Source organism: Quercus robur, chromosome 2, assembly GCF_932294415.1.
Source record: "Quercus robur chromosome 2, dhQueRobu3.1, whole genome shotgun sequence".
In the NCBI taxonomy this organism is placed as follows: domain Eukaryota; kingdom Viridiplantae; phylum Streptophyta; class Magnoliopsida; order Fagales; family Fagaceae; genus Quercus; species Quercus robur.
Window position 1 is genome coordinate 19,670,318 of NC_065535.1, and position 19,538 is coordinate 19,689,855.

A 19,538-nucleotide genomic window follows, 5' to 3' on the forward strand; every position below is an offset into this window, starting at 1 on the left:
TTGTAATTAATATTATTTGTATGCCTATGATTATGATAATTGTTGTTGTTGTTGTTGTTCTTGTTATTCAAATTTTAGATTAATGAATTATTTTTTATGGTTATTTGATTGTGTGTTTTTTTTTTTTTTTGCAAGTATTACTCTATAATTCTCACTCTTTTAGTTGGCATCACAATTGTGGTAAGCATCTCAATTATAGTTAATACTAATTATTGTGTGTATGATTATTTTTGCTAAAACTATTATTATTATTATTAAAAATTTTGCTTCATAAATCCTTTATTTGAGTTTCTTTCAATTTTATTGAAGGATATATTTGAAATGGAGCAACAACAATATCACATCTCTAATGACGCAATGGAAGGCAATGTACGTTGCAAGATCCAAATTTATTAATGTCCTAATAATATCTACAATTATTCAATTTACATGAAAATAATTTAAACATTAGCAATATAACATTGTATATTTTTAAAAAAAATTCAATTTCAGGTTTCCACCTTACGAGTGCGACCCCAATCGTTTGCACCCCTCCCGCAGTTAGGCGAGCGTATCACCCCATATTTGTATCAATATAGATTATACTGTGTTACCTGCCTACCACATATAGATATTGATTGGAGTCTTATCACTTCTTTGGTAGAGCGATGGCAATCTAGTACCCATACATTTCACCTACCTAATTGTGAAATGACTATAACTCTACAGGATATAGCAATCCTTACAAGATTGCCTATTGATGGCAATGCAGTGTGCGGGCCAATAAATTTGATTTGGAGTACAGAATGTCGTGATTTACTTGGGGTGACACCACCTGCAACAACATTGAATTTTGGTGGCCTTAAAATAACATGGGTAAGGGATACATTCTCAAAATTACCAGAGGGTGCCAATGCTATAACAACCCAACAGCATGCTAGGGCATACATGTTTTAGGTTTTGGCTTTACTATTTGGAAATAAGAGGCAAAGTAGATTGCATTGCTGCTTTCTCAAGTTGTTAGAGGACTTTGGTGTAGCTGGGGAATATAGCTGGGGTAGTGCTACACTTGCTTACCTTTATAAAGAGCTGTGTATTGCTGCTATTAAAAAAAGCACAGAGATTGCAGGTCCTGTTTTCATATTACAATTATGGCGTGGGAGCATCTTCCATATCTGACCCCAATTCCAATAAATCCAATAAATTTAAATGGCGACGACCCATACGGTTGCAGGTATAATATTTACTTTTTATTTCTATACAATTTTGTAATCCTTGATACTTCCAAATCCTAAATATTGTATGACAATCATTAATTGTGTATAGGTGGGATACCAAGAGAACGTTTACTCACACACCAACACATGTTTTGCGTGCGTACCGTTCTAATCACGATACACATAATAATAAACAGGTAATATATTACAATGCATCAATGGTTAATTTACTAGTTATATTATTGTCTTGATTGATTATAACTGAAAGTTCAAAAACGTGTACAAAAACACTTTTGAACGTTTAGACCCCCAAAAACCAATTTAATCAACACAGCAATATGTTAAACAACTAGTGTGCGGAAACTTAACATATGCTATAACATGGAATTGATTAAACAACTATCTAAGCCACAACAAAATAAACCACAGCAGATAATGTAAAGGCAGAGATAGAGAAGAAGGAAGATGCAAACACAGCGATAACACCAGATATGTTATCGAAGAGGAAACCGAAGACCTCGGCGAAAAACCTCTCCGCCGCCCTCCAAGCGGTAATCAATCCACTAGAAAATACAGTTGGGATACAAGGACAGCAATAGACCCTCCAAGCCTAATCTACCCAGTGCACCTAAGCCCTCCAAGCTTCTTACTCCAACGAGGTTGCGCCGAACCTTTTTCTTTTCTAGCTTTCCGGATTCCGCTACTACACCGTAGCATCAACCAATAAAGATTGGCTCCTTCCTAACTACTTCCCAGAACTCCAAACGTCTGTCTCACAGAGATGATAATGGTGAGAACCAGGTTTGGTATAATAACCTCTCAAGGATTTGACAATGGAGAGGAAGAGAGTGAGGGATTTTGATGAGACTCTAAGGTAGAGATTGTGGGTGAAACAATCTGGTTTTTCTTTAGGGTTTTTCTCTCAAAATTCTCTCTGGAAGCTCTCTTTCAATCGTGGGTTAAAAGGGTATTTATACTGAAGAGGAGTGGAATGCGAAACGTCAGGTTTTTCCAAAACAGGGGTGGCTCGCGGCTTGACCTCGCGGCTTGACTGAGTCGCGAGTTCCAGTCGCGAGTTAACCGTATGGCCAGTTGTCCTGTTTTGTCCTGTAGTGCTCCAGCTAGCATGACTGTTCATCTTCCAGCATGCTTGGCACGTGTGCATCTTCTGGCGGGTTGAAGCCGCGAGTCCAGTCGCGAGTCCCAGCCGCGACACTCTGTTTTCTTGCACACTCTTGAGCAATCTTCACACTATCTCACTCACTACCCTTACAACAATCCCACCTAAATACAGGGTTACTAAATGCTGAATTACAAGCAAATTTGGCACGGAATAAAGCCAATTAGATGGTTGAATAAATTCAACCTTACAATCTCCCCCTTTGGCTATTCCGTGACAAAACCCTAAAACAGACTCTAGACTTAACATGTGAGATGGGAACAGTTGATCAAAACTCACTCACACCTAATTCTAGAAGCTGTGAAGCACTTGAATCATATGAACATAAACTCCTGAAACACAACAATACACCATGATCATTGTAAGCAGAAAATTATAAATGCATATGAAACAGGCAATATGTGATCAAGCAAAGATGGAGTTAATAAACAAACCATGGCTTGATCAACCAAGTGAACACCACAAGGTAGTGATCACAGTGTTCATTCACACTTGGAATGAACACAAGGACATACAAGTTAACAAGCACAAGGCAAGACACTTGTATGTACAACACTCAACCAATGCATAGCACACAGGGCATATGCATCTAGGAACAATCCTACAAGGGCACAAGAGTGACAGTACATAAACCAAAATGCAGAACATTTAGATTAAAGTACTGATTTAAACATAGCATAAAGGCTGCACTTAAGCAAGGTACATACCATAAAGCCTACAAACTATGCATAAAACAATAACCCTAAAAGCTTACAAAAGCACATGGGTACAAACACATTATATTGAATAAAAACTTAAACAATATAAACTAAAAGTGCTTAAAATTTCTCCCCTTCAAAGTGATGAGAAGCTGTGATGCACTTGGAACATATATATACTTGTACCCTGAAACACTTGCACAAAACACATTAGACCCTCAAGGTAAAGCAAGTAATAAATGACAAGTATAATATAACAAGTATAGAAATGACTACACTGATCACATAGCAAAGCAAATGATCATCTGAACATGCATTCAATGAAGCATAATAACATAGGAATATATGCATGTCCAAAGCACAAACATGATGCAATGAGAACACCAAAGCATAACACAAAGCACCATAAAGCCAACAAGAAAACAAACAGAACAAGGTTTTCTAGTTAACATAATGTCTTCTCCCCCTTGGTATATGCATCTCCCCTATGGAATATCTCTCCCCCTACAAATGTGCATGTGAGAAATAGAATTTCTCCCCCTAAGGATGTGCACAAGAGTCATATAGAAATGACAAAATACTCCGAAACATTCTCTAGAGTATACTCTCCCCCTTTTTGTCAGGAATAGACAAAGGGTCAAGAAGAAACGAGGGCAAGAGATGAAGGTATGAACAATGCTAATGATGCATGAGGGGTGCAAGATGAATGAGAAAATGAAGCTCAAACTTAAGACAAAGTAACATGCTACAAAGCATAAGGTAAGCATGACATGCTAGGATGAAACAGCAAGGTCAAGACCAATGCATGACAAGGGTAGCAAAGGTGTGTGCAAGAGGTGGCTAAGTGCAATGCATGATCAATGCATGAAAAATGCACATGTGGGGCAAAGTGTGTTAAAATACACAACCAATGAACCAAACATGTTCCTAATGAGGAAACATGAGAAACCCCAAATTTTGGTACTCATCGGAGTCCAAACAAGCGAGAAAATGTCTAAGAGACATTTTATCAAACACCTAGCATGCACACTATAAACAAAAATGTGAAACAATGCATGAACATCATGAAAACCACCCTTAATACATGTTCTTACTGCCACAAGGGGCCAACATCCAATGCATATCAACAAAAGAAACCAATCCCATGAAGAAAATTGACAAAAAATAAGTTTTCCCAACCCCTATGATGAAAATCCCAACCAAGAGCACAAAACTCTCCAAAACATAATCTAAGGATCAAAATCAATGAAAAGAGTTTATAATTACCTTAGAGATGTTAATGGATTGAAAAACCATTCAAATTGGTTGGGTTTTGATGTAAAAATATTGAAAGAGGGGTTTTAGAGAGGATGGGAGAGGTTTAAAACAAGTTTCCCACGAAAAAGCTCTTTAAAAAAGCTGATTCTGGGCGACTCGCGACTGGCGAGTCGCGAGCCAAGTCGCGAGTGAGCCGCGAAACCTCTCTGTCTGAGCTCGCGGCTTAGACTCGCGGCTTGCAAGCCGCCAAACCGACCAGCCAAAACTAGCAGCTTGCTGGCAGCTCACGCAAGTAGCCAAAATGAGTGGCCAAAAAATCTGACACTTGTTTTTCAAACGAGAACATGTTTAAACATTGAAAAACAAAGTATGCACTAAACATAAACTCAAAGAGTGATAAAAATCACTTCCAAAAACATATAAAATGATCAAAAAACTTTTTGGATTGAACCATATATGATTGAGCACACACACATCACATTTAGACAAGTACAATCTAACAAATGAATGAGACATTCATTGAACATTAGACATGTGTGTTGTGTGTGTGTATCAAATGTGGAATAGTCTTTAGTCTAGAGTGAAGCTTCAATGATCAATTCAATCAAGTCATACACAACTAGTGCTAAGTCAAGTGGTCTATCTCAATTATAGAAATGAACATATATGACCTCCCACAAGAAAATGATTACATATGATGAAGCTTTTCATTTGGCTTCTTTACAATTCATAACATTTGATCATTTTGAATCGAAACATCTCATTTTGAGATCGATGCCTGAAATTTGTGATATTTCAATTTGATGAACAAGCCTTTGGCTTTTTGGGCATCACACAATTTCATTTAAGTCGCTTTCCCTTTTTCCTAGTCAAATACTAGTATGTGCGACGGCTTTTGCAGCTCATTATCTCTTTTCATTTTGAGATTTACATTTATTGAGCTCTTTAAGCAATAAAAATAAAAGAGTGGGAAGAGATATAGGCACAAGTCTACGCATGTATCAAAACCAACATGACTATTGACTAATCATTCATGACAAGCTTGAAGATCGATTTACAACAATCACACAAAGATGTCAAGATTTTTCCCACAAAGATATAAGTGCAAAAATAACAAGCTAAGCTCGTAAATGCACAAAGCCATTTGTACAAAGGTACAAGGCCAAACTCACATGTGATATGTGCTCAAACATATACGATCAAACTTTTTGAATTTTTCACTTTTTATGTGGTTTTGGATTTTTTACTCACACAAAACTGAAATATAAAAGTAAGATCAAAAATAAAACAATGCATACAAATAAATGCAAGATGCACAAAATGCATGAAGATATGACATTTAATGCATGAAGGGTCCTACAAAGATCGAAAGAATTAGATCAAGGACCAAAAGAGCAAAAGCTCAACCATAGGAACCCTTCCTCATCCAAACGGAACGATTGTTTGGAATGAGTGTCTCAAGAGAAGCGAGACGAGGGTTGGAAGAATGAGAACCGGAGATGCACATAGTCAAGGAGTTAAGAGCATTAAACATTTTCTTTAACAACATGCTATTTTCACTCAAATCCAGTTTACTCTTTTTAGCACAACTTCCAAAAAGCTCAAGTTTCTCTTTTCTTTTGATTCTCTTAAGAGCTTGAAACTTAGAGCAATGAGGTCTTAGATGACCAAAGGCACCACAATGGTGACAAATAATGTGTTTAGGTCCACTAGGCTTTTTGGGAATGGATCTAGCAACATGGTTTTGTTCCCTCTTCAACTTATGACATTGAGGTCTTATATGACCAATCACACCACAATGGTGGCAAGTTGGAACAAACTTAGATCCATCCAAAGCCTTAGGTTGAGACCTAAACGAAGGCTTTGACTTAACAGCCTTTCTCTCCACCTTTTGATTTCTTTTATGTGGAGGAATGTACACCGATTTGTCCTTTAAGGTAGAACACACACTAGGCACAAAATCGGGTACCACAACATGATTGCAACAAACATTATCATCCTTTTTAACAATAGGTTCAGCAATCAAACACTTTGCATGCATCTTAAGAGATTCATTTTCACATTTAAAATCATCAACAAGTTTGTTAGACAAAACAAGTTTAGCATCCAAGTCCATATTCAAACATTCAAACTCTTTCAGCTTTTCAAGAGAAATTTCAGCAAGTTTTTTATATTTCTCAACCAATTTGTTGGATTCATTGAGCTTAGCAATCAAATCATCCTTTTCACAAAATAACTTGCTCAAATTCTTTTGAAACTTCTTAGCATTTTTCTTGAAGAGTTTGTCAACAACACCCATAGATTCAAATAACATGTCATCACACTTATGAGGATTAACACTCATAGAGGCATTTTCACAAACACGTGGCATGTTACATTCATCACCAACCAAATCATGCAAAGAGTCATACAAAGCACAATCCATGGCAAAAAGACACAAGGGGTCAAGGATCACACTTAGGTATTTAAACCACAACAAGTGTACCCGCTCTGATACCAATTGAAAGTTCAAAAACGTGTACAAAAACACTTTTGAACGTTTAGACCCCCAAAAACCAATTTAATCAACACAGCAATATGTTAAACAACTAGTGTGCGGAAACTTAACATATGCTATAACATGGAATTGATTAAACAACTATCTAAGCCACAACAAAATAAACCACAGCAGATAATGTAAAGGCAGAGATAGAGAAGAAGGAAGATGCAAACACAGCGATAACACCAGATATGTTATCGAAGAGGAAACCGAAGACCTCGGCGAAAAACCTCTCCGCCGCCCTCCAAGCGGTAATCAATCCACTAGAAAATACAGTTGGGATACAAGGACAGCAATAGACCCTCCAAGCCTAATCTACCCAGTGCACCTAAGCCCTCCAAGCTTCTTGCTCCAACGAGGTTGCGCCGAACCTTTTTCTTTTCTAGCTTTCCGGATTCCGCTACTACACCGTAGCATCAACCAATAAAGATTGGCTCCTTCCTAACTGCTTCCCAGAACTCCAAACGTCTGTCTCACAGAGATGATAATGGTGAGAACCAGGTTTGGTATAATAGCCTCTCAAGGATTTGACAATGGAGAGGAAGAGAGTGAGGGATTTTGATGAGACTCTAAGGTAGAGATTGTGGGTGAAACAATCTGGTTTTTCTTTAGGGTTTTTCTCTCAAAATTCTCTCTGGAAGCTCTCTTTCAATCGTGGGTTAAAAGGGTATTTATACTGAAGAGGAGTGGAATGCGAAACGTCAGGTTTTTCCAAAACAGGGGTGGCTCGCGGCTTGACCTCGCGGCTTGACTGAGTCGCGAGTTCCAGTCGCGAGTTAACCATATGGCCAGTTGTCCTGTTTTGTCCTGTAGTGCTCCAGCTAGCATGACTGTTCATCTTCCAGCATGCTTGGCACGTGTGCATCTTCTGGCGGGTTGAAGCCGCGAGTCCAGTCGCGAGTCCCAGCCGCGACACTCTGTTTTCTTGCACACTCTTGAGCAATCTTCACACTATCTCACTCACTACCCTTACAACAATCCCACCTAAATACAGGGTTACTAAATGCTGAATTACAAGCAAATTTGGCACGGAATAAAGCCAATTAGATGGTTGAATAAATTCAACCTTACAATAACATAGTTATTGTAATTGGAATTGCAGGTTGTTTGGACACCATACGATAACTATATGCATCCATGGTGTCTTGCAGAAAGAAATATATGGACTACAACAGCGCCATTGCTGTGCTTCCAAATTGTAGAGTATTACCACCCAGAAAGAGTCATGCAACAGTTTGGGTTGTTGCAAAGATGTCCAAGGTGGCCTACCGACAATTTGGATAAATCTGTGCATTGTGTAAAGTTGACAGGAAAGTCCACTGTCAATTGGAGAATGCAGCATGACCAATACTACCAGCGTTGGAACATGCGAGCTGAACTTCTAGTTGGAGATGACCATTTTGATTCAAGTGTGGACTATGCAACATGGTACTAGCAAAATGGTCACCTATTCACAACACCAGAGGCGGCTGCCCATATGTACTAGGTTATTATTTTAACTTTTTCAATAATACTGCACTAATATTGATAACAAGTTATTTACACATCCAAATACTGCATTAATATTGATAACAAATTATTATTTTCGATTTTTCAATAATATTGCACTAATAAATGTTATTTTCCTTTTTTTGCGGCAGTAAACTGAGGTCAATAATATGTTAAATTTAGCTGTTGCAAACCAACAGAGGAATGATCTCACAGGACACAACAAGTCCTTCCACCAATAGTAGAGGGCCTTACCCGACTGAAGTTGTCAATGGAAGCAAATATTTCCTCCGTCCCTACTGAAAGGGTGACAACCTTCGGGCGACGACAAAGGCGCCGAGGAAGACAGCTGCAAACCTATACTGAAACCCACTCGTCCACCTCTGCACAACGTGGACAATGCGGAAATGATGATGCCGGACCATCCACCTCCGCACAACACAATATGTACAGCTCTACCCAAGCTGGGCCATCAACATTTGCTGGTAATGAGCCAACCACCTTCAGTGAGTATAATCCAATTAATGTGAACGAGTATTGCATGAATTTATATCAACAGATCGGATCATACACTTCCATAGGACAAGGATTTGAAGGTTTGTTTAGCTATGACCATTATCCCCAACCTAATTCAACACCTCCCTCTTATCACCCATCGCCACCTCCATCTTATGCTGGGCAATACAATTATGGCCAAGATAGCCAGTACAACTATGATTTCTGCACACCACAACCTTCCCAACCACCCCCTTATGTTGGTGATTTTTGCACGCCACAAAATACATGGGCATGTGCTCCAAACTCTGAGGAAGAGGCTTCCGTAACAGACTCTGAGGAAGATGCCTCAAATGAGGACAGTGGGGAAGATGCAGAAGATAGCCAAGATATGGAGGTGTCTTCAGATAATGAAGATGATGACTGTGGAAATTATCAAACAGAGGTTGATATTAGAACACAGCCAAGGTGCATGGGGAGAAGTCCTGTGCAAGTATGAAGGTACCCACAACGAGAAAATAGGCATCCTCCATGTTGTGGAACACAACAAAAATTGAATGTACCCCAACGTCGCAATCACTAAACAATGTAAAATGACTGTTTATTAAAAATATATTAAAGTATTATCATTATTTATGCATCATTGTAGCAAAAAATATTATGCCTAGATAGTATACATAGCACATTGTACTACTAACCGTAAGACCTTTGTGAAAACAAGAAATGTATACTTATTTTTTCGAATTTGAAATTATTGCCCAATTAATCTAATCATACATCTATTTACTATAATTGTCCATTCCTAATCCGACATAGAATCTATATGTGTAGCCACAACTGTAGGTGCATAATAGGTGGAATAAAAAAGGTGTCAAACTTCAATAAATGGGAAATCTTTTTTCCTTTGCATGATGGCTACTGTGGTGTACATTTTTATTTTCATTCTCCATAGCCTCTCTTCCAAACCCTCGTAAAAGTGTCAAAGAAAAAGAAAAGTACATAGATTCTTATTCTCCACAGCCTCTCTTCCACAGCCTCTCGTACATTGATTCTTATTCTAAAGTGCATGTTGTAAACAAAAACAAAAAAAAGTACATAGATTCTTATAGAATAAAAAAAATGACTGATGTGCACGTTGTAAACAAAAAAAAAACAAAGAAAGTATATAGATTCTTACAATAGAAAAGAAAAAATGATTGATGTGCACACTATAAACCAAAAAAAAGCAGAGAAAGTACATAGATTCTTACAATATAGAAGAAAAAAATGATTGATGTGCATACTGTAAACAACAATAAAGTATATAGATTCTTACAATACCGAAGAAAAAAATGATTGATGTGTACACTGTAAACCCAAAAAAGCAAAGAAAGTACATAGATTTTTACAATATAGAAGAAAAAAAATTGATTGATGTGCACGCTGTAAACAAAAAAAAAAAAAAAAAAAAAAAAAAAAAAAAGCAAAGAAAGTACATAGATTCTTACATGCACGATATGAACAAAAAAAGCAAAGAAAGTAAAAAAAAAAAAAAACAAAGAGTCAATCAGCCAATCACTTCAACTCCTTATCTCATATGGTTTGTGGCAATGGCATTGCCGAAATAGAGGAGAGAGATATAAAAAAAAGTACGCATATGAAAAAAAGTATCCTATAAGGATAGATTCAAGTACAATGACATTGCAGAGATTCTTTTCAGTATTTGTGGCATTGTAGAGATTCTTTCAGTTTTTTTTTGTTGCCGAAATAGAGGAGAGAGAGATAAAAAAAGTACGCATATAAAAAAAAGTACCCTATAAGGATAAATTCAAGTACAATGGCATTGCAGTGGCATTGTAGAGATTCTTTCAGTATTTTTTTTTACCGAAGGAGTTTTGTTTGTCATGTTCTTTTATGGTAAAAGTACCCTATAATGTCACTGAATTTAACTGATATGAAACTTGCATCCTATTTAAACAGCACTAATGTCACTGAAATTTTCACAGTTCTTATTTTCTACTCTTTTTCTCCTATAAATTCCATCAACCTTCTTCTCCACTCTTGTTCCCCTCATAATTTTACCAACCATTTTCAAATCATGCGTGCCATATATTCTACAAACAACTATAAGTAACAACACTTGCAAATATCTATCCGTTCGTTATCTCTTAGAAGGTGAGTTATATTTCTTAAGTAGTTACTTTTTTTTTTAATAATATTCATGTTGATATGTTTTAGGGGCATAGCTAAGCATGAAATTTTTTTTTTTTGTTAAATTATTTGTTCATGCAAATCTTGTTTCTGTATTATGTGTTTTGCAACATGAACTGATTTGTATGATATGTTTTAAATTATTTATCAATGAATTCTTGCCTAAATTTCAAATTTGACGTATATTTCCTTAAAGAAATACTTAGTTTGTTAGCCTATAATATACACGTATATTTAATACTATTATTATCAGTGAATATTTTTAATGGATTACCTTCTTGTATTGCATTGTAATGGTTGTGTTGTGTTAATTTATTAATACTATTATTATGTTTTAGTGTAGATGGCAGAAAAGTTGTTCATTTTTCTCATCCATTCCGGTGGAATAATTAAACATGGAGAAAATGAGGTTTATTACGAAGGACCACCTCCTTCTATGCTTCCATTAAGCCGGGGTGTTACATTTGAAGATCTATGTGATGGAGTAGCATCCACACTTCATATAAACAGAGAAGATTCAAAATTGACTATTTGGTATAGATTTCCATTTCAATGTCATCCACATCCTGTGACTTACCAGCAAGTTTTGGTAGCAGATGATAATGGTGTCAATGCAATATTCAATATGTTAGACCGCCAATATGGATTTGTAGATGCAGAGTTATACGTGGGTGTAGAGCCTATAAGAAGCCATCGAGATGTTTTCCCCATTCGATATGCCAACGAAGGACCGAGTGCATCATTTAGTTATTCACATAGCGAGCACTTCCATGATCCATATGCCACTCATATTAGTCATTATTCTCAAGATGCGGCTCATTCCCCAATCAACATTGGCGGTGCTGACTATCATGCTCCATATTAAAGGAATAGAGAATACAGAGTTGATGTTGGGTTGAAAACCACACACAATGAGACGTGTCCTGCTTTGTATTAATACTAAAGGATTATAGACAAACTTCCCTAAATTGTAGAGAAGATAATTACAGCAAATTACAATTATAGAGAATCAGCTAAAGTCAAGGGATGTGCTACGGAGGAGACAATCAAGGGAGTGATATCAGCTGACTTATGTTTGGCAAGAATCTGAATTTGAATTGGATTCTTTTATGGCAATATATTTGGAGTCTTGGCTGGCAATATTTGACTTTGAGTTAGACACATCAAGCTTCTGATTATCACACCCCCGCAAGCTAATGGGACAAGAGCGTACCATAAGCTTGTTTGCCAATAATTTGAAACGGGCAGTAGAAAGCCCTTTGGTGAACATGTCTGCTACCTGATCTGTAGTACAAATGTAGCTAACATCCAGCTCCTTGCGAACAACCTTATCGCACATAATGGTAATCTACTTCCAAATGTTTAGTGCGTGCATGAAACACCGGGTTTGAGGCTAAAGAGATGGAACTAATGTTGTCACACCAAATAAGCGGAGTTGTTAGAGAGACACCCAAATCTTTGAACAATGATCGTAGCCATGAAATCTCAGTTGCAGTATAAGCCAATTGACGGTATTCTGCCTCTGTGCTTGAGCGAGACACAGTACGGTGTTTCTTGGCACTCCAAGATATGGGATTATATCCAAGATAAATACAGTAACCACCTGTAGAGCGACGATCATCCGGATTTCCAGCATAATCAGCATCGGAATAGGCTTCTAAACATAGAGAACCAGGTTGATAAAACAAACCATGAGTAGGAGTGCTCTTCAAATAACGCAATATTCTTTTGACAGCAATCCAGTGAGTTGTGGTAGGTTGATGCATGAATTGACACACTTGGTTTACTGCAAAAGCGATATCGGGACGAGTGAGTGTCAAATATTGTAGCACCCCAACAACACTTTGATATTCAGTAGGATCAGGAAGAGGATCACCATCATAAAGACTTAATTTCTATCCAGTATGAGCAGGAGAAGAAATAGGCTTGACATCCTGAAACTTTGTGTGATGTAATAGATCCATGGTATATTTTGTTTGAGTTAGGTACAAACCACCAAAACTGTATATGGCCTCAAGACCAAGGAAAAAATGCAAAGGACCTAAATCCTTCATAGAAAATAGTTTCCCAAGGTTTTGTATAAGCTGGAAAATATGAGATAAGCTATTCCCTGTGATCAAAATATCATCAACATAAATAAGTAGAATAATGATCAAAGCACCCTTACGAAATGTGAAGAGGGAGTAATCAGCTTTAGACTCACAAAAACCGAGCTCCTCTAAATAATCAGAAAATTGTTGAAACCATTGTCGAGGAGCTTGTTTTAAACCATAGAGGGACTTATGAAGCTTGCAGACATGGTGTGGATAATTAGGATCAATGAACCCAGAAGGTTGACGCATATACACTTCCTCAGATAACCGGCCATGGAGAAATGCATTCTGAACGTCCAATTGTCGAATAGGCCATTTTTGATGAATGGCTAAAGCAAGAACAATGCGAATAGTGGAGTGTTTCACAACTGGACTAAAAGTCTCTGTATAATCAAGCCCTTCTTTTTGATGAAAACCATTTGCTACAAGACGAGCTTTATAGCGCTCAATAGTACCATCAGATCTTTTCTTGATTTTAAACACCCACTTATTAGGCAAGATGTTCATATTTGAGCAAGGAGGAACCAATGACCAAGTGCCATTCGGTTGTAAGGCATTAAATTCAGCCCCCATAGCATGACGCCATTCTGCATGTTTAACTGCTTGGCTATAACAGGTTGGTTCAATCAAATGAGAATCATATATCACATTCATTGCATATTTTGGATTGGGTTTGAAAATTCCATCTTTTCTTCTAGTGACCATGGAGTGGGAGGAATTTTCTGGGAGAGTTTGTGATGTAAGAGGTAATGGATTTGGAATGGAAGATGTAGAAGTAGGTGGTATAGTGGGGTTGGGATGAGAAGTTGTAGGGGAGGAGCCTATAGGATGGTTGCTAGAAATATGAGGAAGAGAGCTTTGTGTGAGGGAAATGGAGTCTTGTGGGGTAGGCATTGGAGGAGTTTGAAGTATAGTAGGGGAAGTGGGTGGAGGTCTAGAAGAAGAAGGTGGAGTATGTAGTTGAGGTAGCTGAATCATTTCTAGTGTAGGTGCCAAAGATTCCAGGGGGCCCTTCTCTGCAGAAACAGTGTTAATGGTCTCTTGAAATGGGAATGAAGACTCATCAAAAATAACATGACGGGATAAATAGACACGACTAGTGCTTGGATCAAGACATCGATATCCTTGATGATTAAGAGAGTAACCCAAAAACACACATCGTTTAGAACGAAATTGCAGCTTATTTGTATTATAGGGTCGCAAATAAGGAAAGCATGCACAACCAAACACTCGAAGACTATCATAAGTGGGAGATTTTTGAAATAGCTTTTCATATGGACTAAGATAATTTAAGACACGAGTTGGAAGTCTATTAATCAAATACACTGCAGTGTTAAATGCATCAACCCAATAGGTATTTGGCATATGAGCATGAGCAAGAAGAGTGAGACTAGTTTCTACAATATGCCGGTGTTTCCGTTCAGCCAATCCATTTTGTTCAGGGTGATTCGGACTTGAGGAGCGAAAACTAATACCATGATTAGCTAAAAAATTTTGAAAGGCATTATTAGTATATTCGCCACCTCCATCTGCTTGAAAAGCTTTAATTGTGGATGAAAAAAGATTTTCAACATGCAACTTAAATTTGACAAAAATATCAAAGACTTCATGTTTAAATTGCATAGGAAATATCCATGAATAACGAGAGAAATCATCCACAAATAACACATAATATTTGGATCCTTTCATAGAAACAGTTGGAGAAGTCCAAACATCTGAATGCACAAATTCCAAAGGAAATTTGGATATTGAATCCGACAAATGAAAAGGTAGTTTAGTACTCTTGCCCAAAGGACATGAATTACAAAAATGATTTGAACTTTTACCACTCATAGGAAGACATTTATTTGAAATAAGACGCAAAAGTGTGTTGGAGGCAGGATGACCCAGCCGAGAATGCCAAACTGGAGCGCCAACACGGACACCAACAAATGCAAATGGGACTTAGTAGAAATCTGGTTGTGAATATGGAAAGGATAGAGACCATTTTCACTCTTCCCGCAGAAAAGCGTCCTCCTCGTGCTTAGATCCTTCACATAAAAACAATCAAAGAAGAAAATAAAATAGCAGTTATTATCACGAGTAAATTGATAAACTGAAAGAAGATTAGCAGTGACAGATGGGCAATGTAAAATATTATTCATAGCAAGGGAGGATGAACCATGAGGAATTTTATTAGAACCAATATGAGCAATATTCAAACCTGCACCATTACCCACAGCAACTTGGTCCTGGCCATGACATTCATTGTGAATAGCCAGATTTGCAAGATCCGAAGTGATATGATTCGATGCACCAGTATCAGAAAGCCATGTGGTATGAGGATTGTTCAAGGATGCAGCAGCTGCCATAGCCATAAGTTTTTGAGTTGGAATTCGGCCTTCATAAGCATGATTCATTCGGTGAAAACAGTCACGGGCACCGTGTCTTGGACGATTGCAGATTTGACAAGTCGGTCGAGAAGAATTATTACTAGAGGACCCAAAATTCGTGGAACCAGAGTTGAAGTGGGACCAAGAATTCTGAGGTCGACGTGAACCAGAGGACCCTCTGGCTCTCATATTAGACCCTCGGTTATGTAGAGAACCTCGACCTCGAGTGATTTGATTATTAGATTTGGGAGCATACATCGCAGTAGGAGTATTGTCAAGCAAAGGTGTCTGTTGTTTCTGAAGCCTGTTTTCAGCACTAAGAAGTAATGCCACAAGATCATCATATGGTATAGGAGTGTCACGTGCTTGTGCAGAACTAATAGTGATTTCATATGCTGAACCAATGTTATTCATAATAACAGTAACAAGTTCATCATCATCAATGGGTTTGCCAGCCAAGGCAAGATTGTCAGCAATATGATTTATTTTGTCCACAAAATCAGAAACTGAAAGACCATCTCCTCTTGTGTTACATAAATCATTTTTCAACTGTTGAATATGATTTTTTGAGTGAGAAGCATACCTCTTCTCTAGTGAGGACCAGGTTGCATATGCTGATGTGAAACGAGCCACTGTGGATAGCACTGGTGGGGAGAGAGAATTATTGATCCAACTGAGGATCATTTGGTCCTGTTGATGCCAAGTAATATAAGATGGATCCACTTCGGTGGTCTCCTTACCATCTTTGTCCCGTTTAAATTCTGGAGGACATTGATTTGTACCATCGACAAATCCCATCAAACTCATACTCTTCAAAATAGGAACAATCTGAGCAAGCCAAAGAGGATAATTGGTTCTGTCTAGTTTAATTGACATGAAACCTGAATGACTGGGTACCACGACGCCAGTTGAAGAATTGGTGTGTTCCATTGAGATTGGTTAAAGCAAAGAAAAGAGAGAGGCTGGAAAAAAAATTGTGTTTCTTTTTATTTTATTTTTAAAGGTCGTTGGACATATAGCTCTGATACCATAAAGGAATAGAGAATACAGAGTTGATGTTGGGTTGAAAACCACACACAATGAGACGTGTCCTGCTTTGTATTAATACTAAAGGATTATAGACAAACTTCCCTAAATTGTAGAGAAGATAATTACAGCAAATTACAATTATAGAGAATCAGCTAAAGTCAAGGGATGTGCTACGGAGGAGACAATCAAAGGAGTGATATCGGCTGACTTATGTTTGGCAAGAATCTGAATTTGAATTGGATTCTTTTATGGCAATATATTTGGAGTCTTGGCTGGCAATATTTGACTTTGAGTTAGACACATCAAGCTTCTAATTATCACATATACCCATGTTGCAACTGAGGACCAACATGTTCCTTCTTGGCCAATGAACAACAGTGATGTTGACTATGATAATCCAACTGAGCATGTCACACAAGAGACTACTTGTTTTGAGTTTGAAGCTCAGTATGACCAACCCGCCACTTAGAGAGCTGCTAATGATCCCAATGATACACATCGCATAGCTGCTACTACTGAAAATGCGGTCCATACATTATCAGAAAGGATGCGGACCATGGATAGTGATGACCAACTTGATGACGATGAGGTCCTTGATGATATTGGAGATAAACAGGAGCCTCCAAATGAAGGTAATCATGAAAGCAGTCCAACTATGGCAGTTCATCAACCTTCATCACTAAGCTTTTCACAGAACACGTAGGATAATATGATTGATCCAACCCCACCATTTGAAAAGCCCACTCAGAGTATTTGGGACCCTACCCAAGAGTTTTATGTGGGCTTGCTTTTTGCCGATAAGGATGAACTACAAGCTGCTGTTAAACGCTATCACATCAAGAGGAACCAAACATTTTGTGTAAGAGAGTCAGATCCAGAATGTTGGTCTGTAAGGTGCAAAAATTGTTCTTGGCATCTTCGAGCATGCTTCTGGGCTACATATGGGTTGTTTGAGGTTAGGAAATACAATGGTCCACACACATGTACAGAGTCCACTCTCACACAAGATCACGAGCAATTGGACACCCATGTTATTGAGAATGAGTTAAGGGATGTTGTCAAAAATGATCCAACCATAAAGATTGCTTCACTTCAACAGACTCTTTACAATAAGTACCAATACAGGCCTTCTTATTTTAAGGTGTGGGAGGCAAAAGAGAAAGCAATTGGTAAAGCGTTTGGTGATTGGGACAAATCTTACCAATTATTGCCAAAATGGTTGAAAGCTTTGACTGATTCAAACCCGGGCAGCAGGGTTATTTGGAGAACAATACCTGCTACTATGCCAGGCTGTGCGATATTCGAGAGAGTGTTCTGGGCTTTTGGTCCATCAATTGAAGGTTTTCAACATTGTAGGCCAGTAATTAGTATTGATGGAACTTTCCTATATGGTAAGTACAAAGGTACGTTACTGATTGCATCAACGTGAGATGGTGACAACAGACTTTTTCCACTTGCCTTTGCCATTGTGGAGAAGGAAACTGATGATAGCTGGTATTGGTTTTTGCGTTGTATTCAGATTAATGTCACTAATCGGGAAGGGTTATGTGTCATATCTAATCATCATCCTGGTATAATGGCAGCGATACGGACTATATGTCAATCGACACGTTGGTATCATCGTTTTTGCCTTCGCCATGTGGCTAGCAATTTCAATCAACAAATTGGGAATAAAAACTTGAAGGCTATGGTAATGTGGGCAGGCATGGAGAATCAGTTACGAAAGTATCAAATCACTAGGGATAGAATTACTCAATTAAGTGCAGATGGTGAGAAGTATTTAAGGGAAATACCGGTGGAAAAGTGGACGTTAGCATACGATGGTGGACATCGTTATGGGGCAATGACCACAAACTTGTCTGAAAGTTTCAACGGAATTCTAAAGAGTGCTAGAAATCTGCCCATAACTGCATTAGTTGAGCTTACATACTATCGTTGTATCGCCTACTTTGTCGATCGGTATACTAAGGCATGTGCAGAGGTTACTGCCGGTGAACGCATTACGGCCTATGCAAAGAATAAATTCAATAAATGGGAAAAAAAGGCACCAAAGCATTCAGTTACTGTGTTCAGTCATGAAGATGGTTTGTTTGAAGTTAGAACACCAATAAACCCTAACTCTGCATATAGGGATAATCATCGTCATGAGGTAAATTTGAGGCAAAACACTTGTAGTTGTCAAAAATGGCAGGTTTATAAGATTCCGTGCTCACATGTCATTGCCATGTGTAAATATCAAGGTATCTCTGCAATGCGATATATCGACCGTTGCTACCATTTGGAAGAACAAGTTGCTTGTTATGCACCTAGATTTCGCATGGTTCCAGACAGTGTACATTGGAATGAGCCTAATTTCCCGATCTTGTATCCTAATGTCAAGCTGCGCCGTGAAAAAGGTCGACAAAGAACAATTCGACTTCGAAATGAAATGGACGAAGGGGCAGAGCATCAACCAAGGCCATTGTGCAGTCTCTGTAGGCAAGAAGGCCATAATAGAAGAACATGCCCCACTCGAACTGTGGTTGGCTCCACTAGTGGCTAAACTAAATGACCCAACATAAGTATTCAATCTACTTTAGTGGATTGGTTGGACTGTTGTTTTTTTTTTTTTTTTTTTTAATTATGTTTTTAGGAGTTGGACCATATTGTTAGTTTGTATTATTTGAAAGAACATGGTACTAATTCCATATGCTATGATGTTACAGCGTGCATATCAGTCATTTTGTAAGAATCTATGTACTTTCTTTGCTTTTTTTGGTTTACAGTGTGCACATTAATTATTTTTTCTTTTCTATTGTAAGAATCTATATACTTTCTTTGTTTTTTTTGTTTACAGCGTGCACATCAGTCATTTTTTTTCTTCTATAAGAATCTATGTACTTTTTTTTGTTTTTGTTTACAGCGTGCACTTTAGAATAAGAATCAATGTACCAGATAGTGTACTTGAATCTATCCTTATCTATTTCTAAAAGAACATGACAAACCAAACTGGTTCAGTCAA

General features: G+C 37.8%; 2 protein-coding genes across 2 annotated transcripts; both read left to right on the forward strand.

Annotated features, from left to right (window-relative positions):
* The first annotated feature begins 1,130 nt into the window (after positions 1–1,130).
* LOC126695924 (serine/threonine-protein phosphatase 7 long form homolog) lies at positions 1,131–8,305 on the forward strand. The gene is made up of 3 exons (XM_050392720.1): positions 1,131–1,213; positions 1,306–1,393; positions 7,973–8,305. Exons 1-3 carry the CDS (start codon positions 1,131–1,133, stop codon positions 8,303–8,305), a joined length of 504 nt encoding a protein of 167 aa, XP_050248677.1.
* Positions 8,306–17,246: 8,941 nt separating this feature from the next.
* LOC126695933 (uncharacterized) lies at positions 17,247–19,079 on the forward strand. Its single transcript, XM_050392730.1, has 2 exons — positions 17,247–17,897; positions 18,057–19,079. The coding sequence occupies exons 1-2, from the start codon at positions 17,247–17,249 to the stop codon at positions 19,077–19,079; spliced, it is 1,674 nt and encodes a 557-aa protein (XP_050248687.1).
* Positions 19,080–19,538: the final 459 nt, after the last annotated feature.

Coding starts and splice junctions, on each gene's coding strand:
- LOC126695924 (XM_050392720.1), top strand. CDS start 1,131: ATGGCGTGGGAGCATCTTCCATATCTGACCCCAATTCCAATAAATCCA. Junction 1,214..1,305: donor GACGACCCATACGGTTGCAG/GTATAATATTTA, acceptor AATTGTGTATAG/GTGGGATACCAAGAGAACGT. Junction 1,394..7,972: donor ATACACATAATAATAAACAG/GTAATATATTAC, acceptor TTGGAATTGCAG/GTTGTTTGGACACCATACGA.
- LOC126695933 (XM_050392730.1), top strand. CDS start 17,247: ATGATTGATCCAACCCCACCATTTGAAAAGCCCACTCAGAGTATTTGG. Junction 17,898..18,056: donor GTTTTCAACATTGTAGGCCA/GTAATTAGTATT, acceptor CGTTGTATTCAG/ATTAATGTCACTAATCGGGA.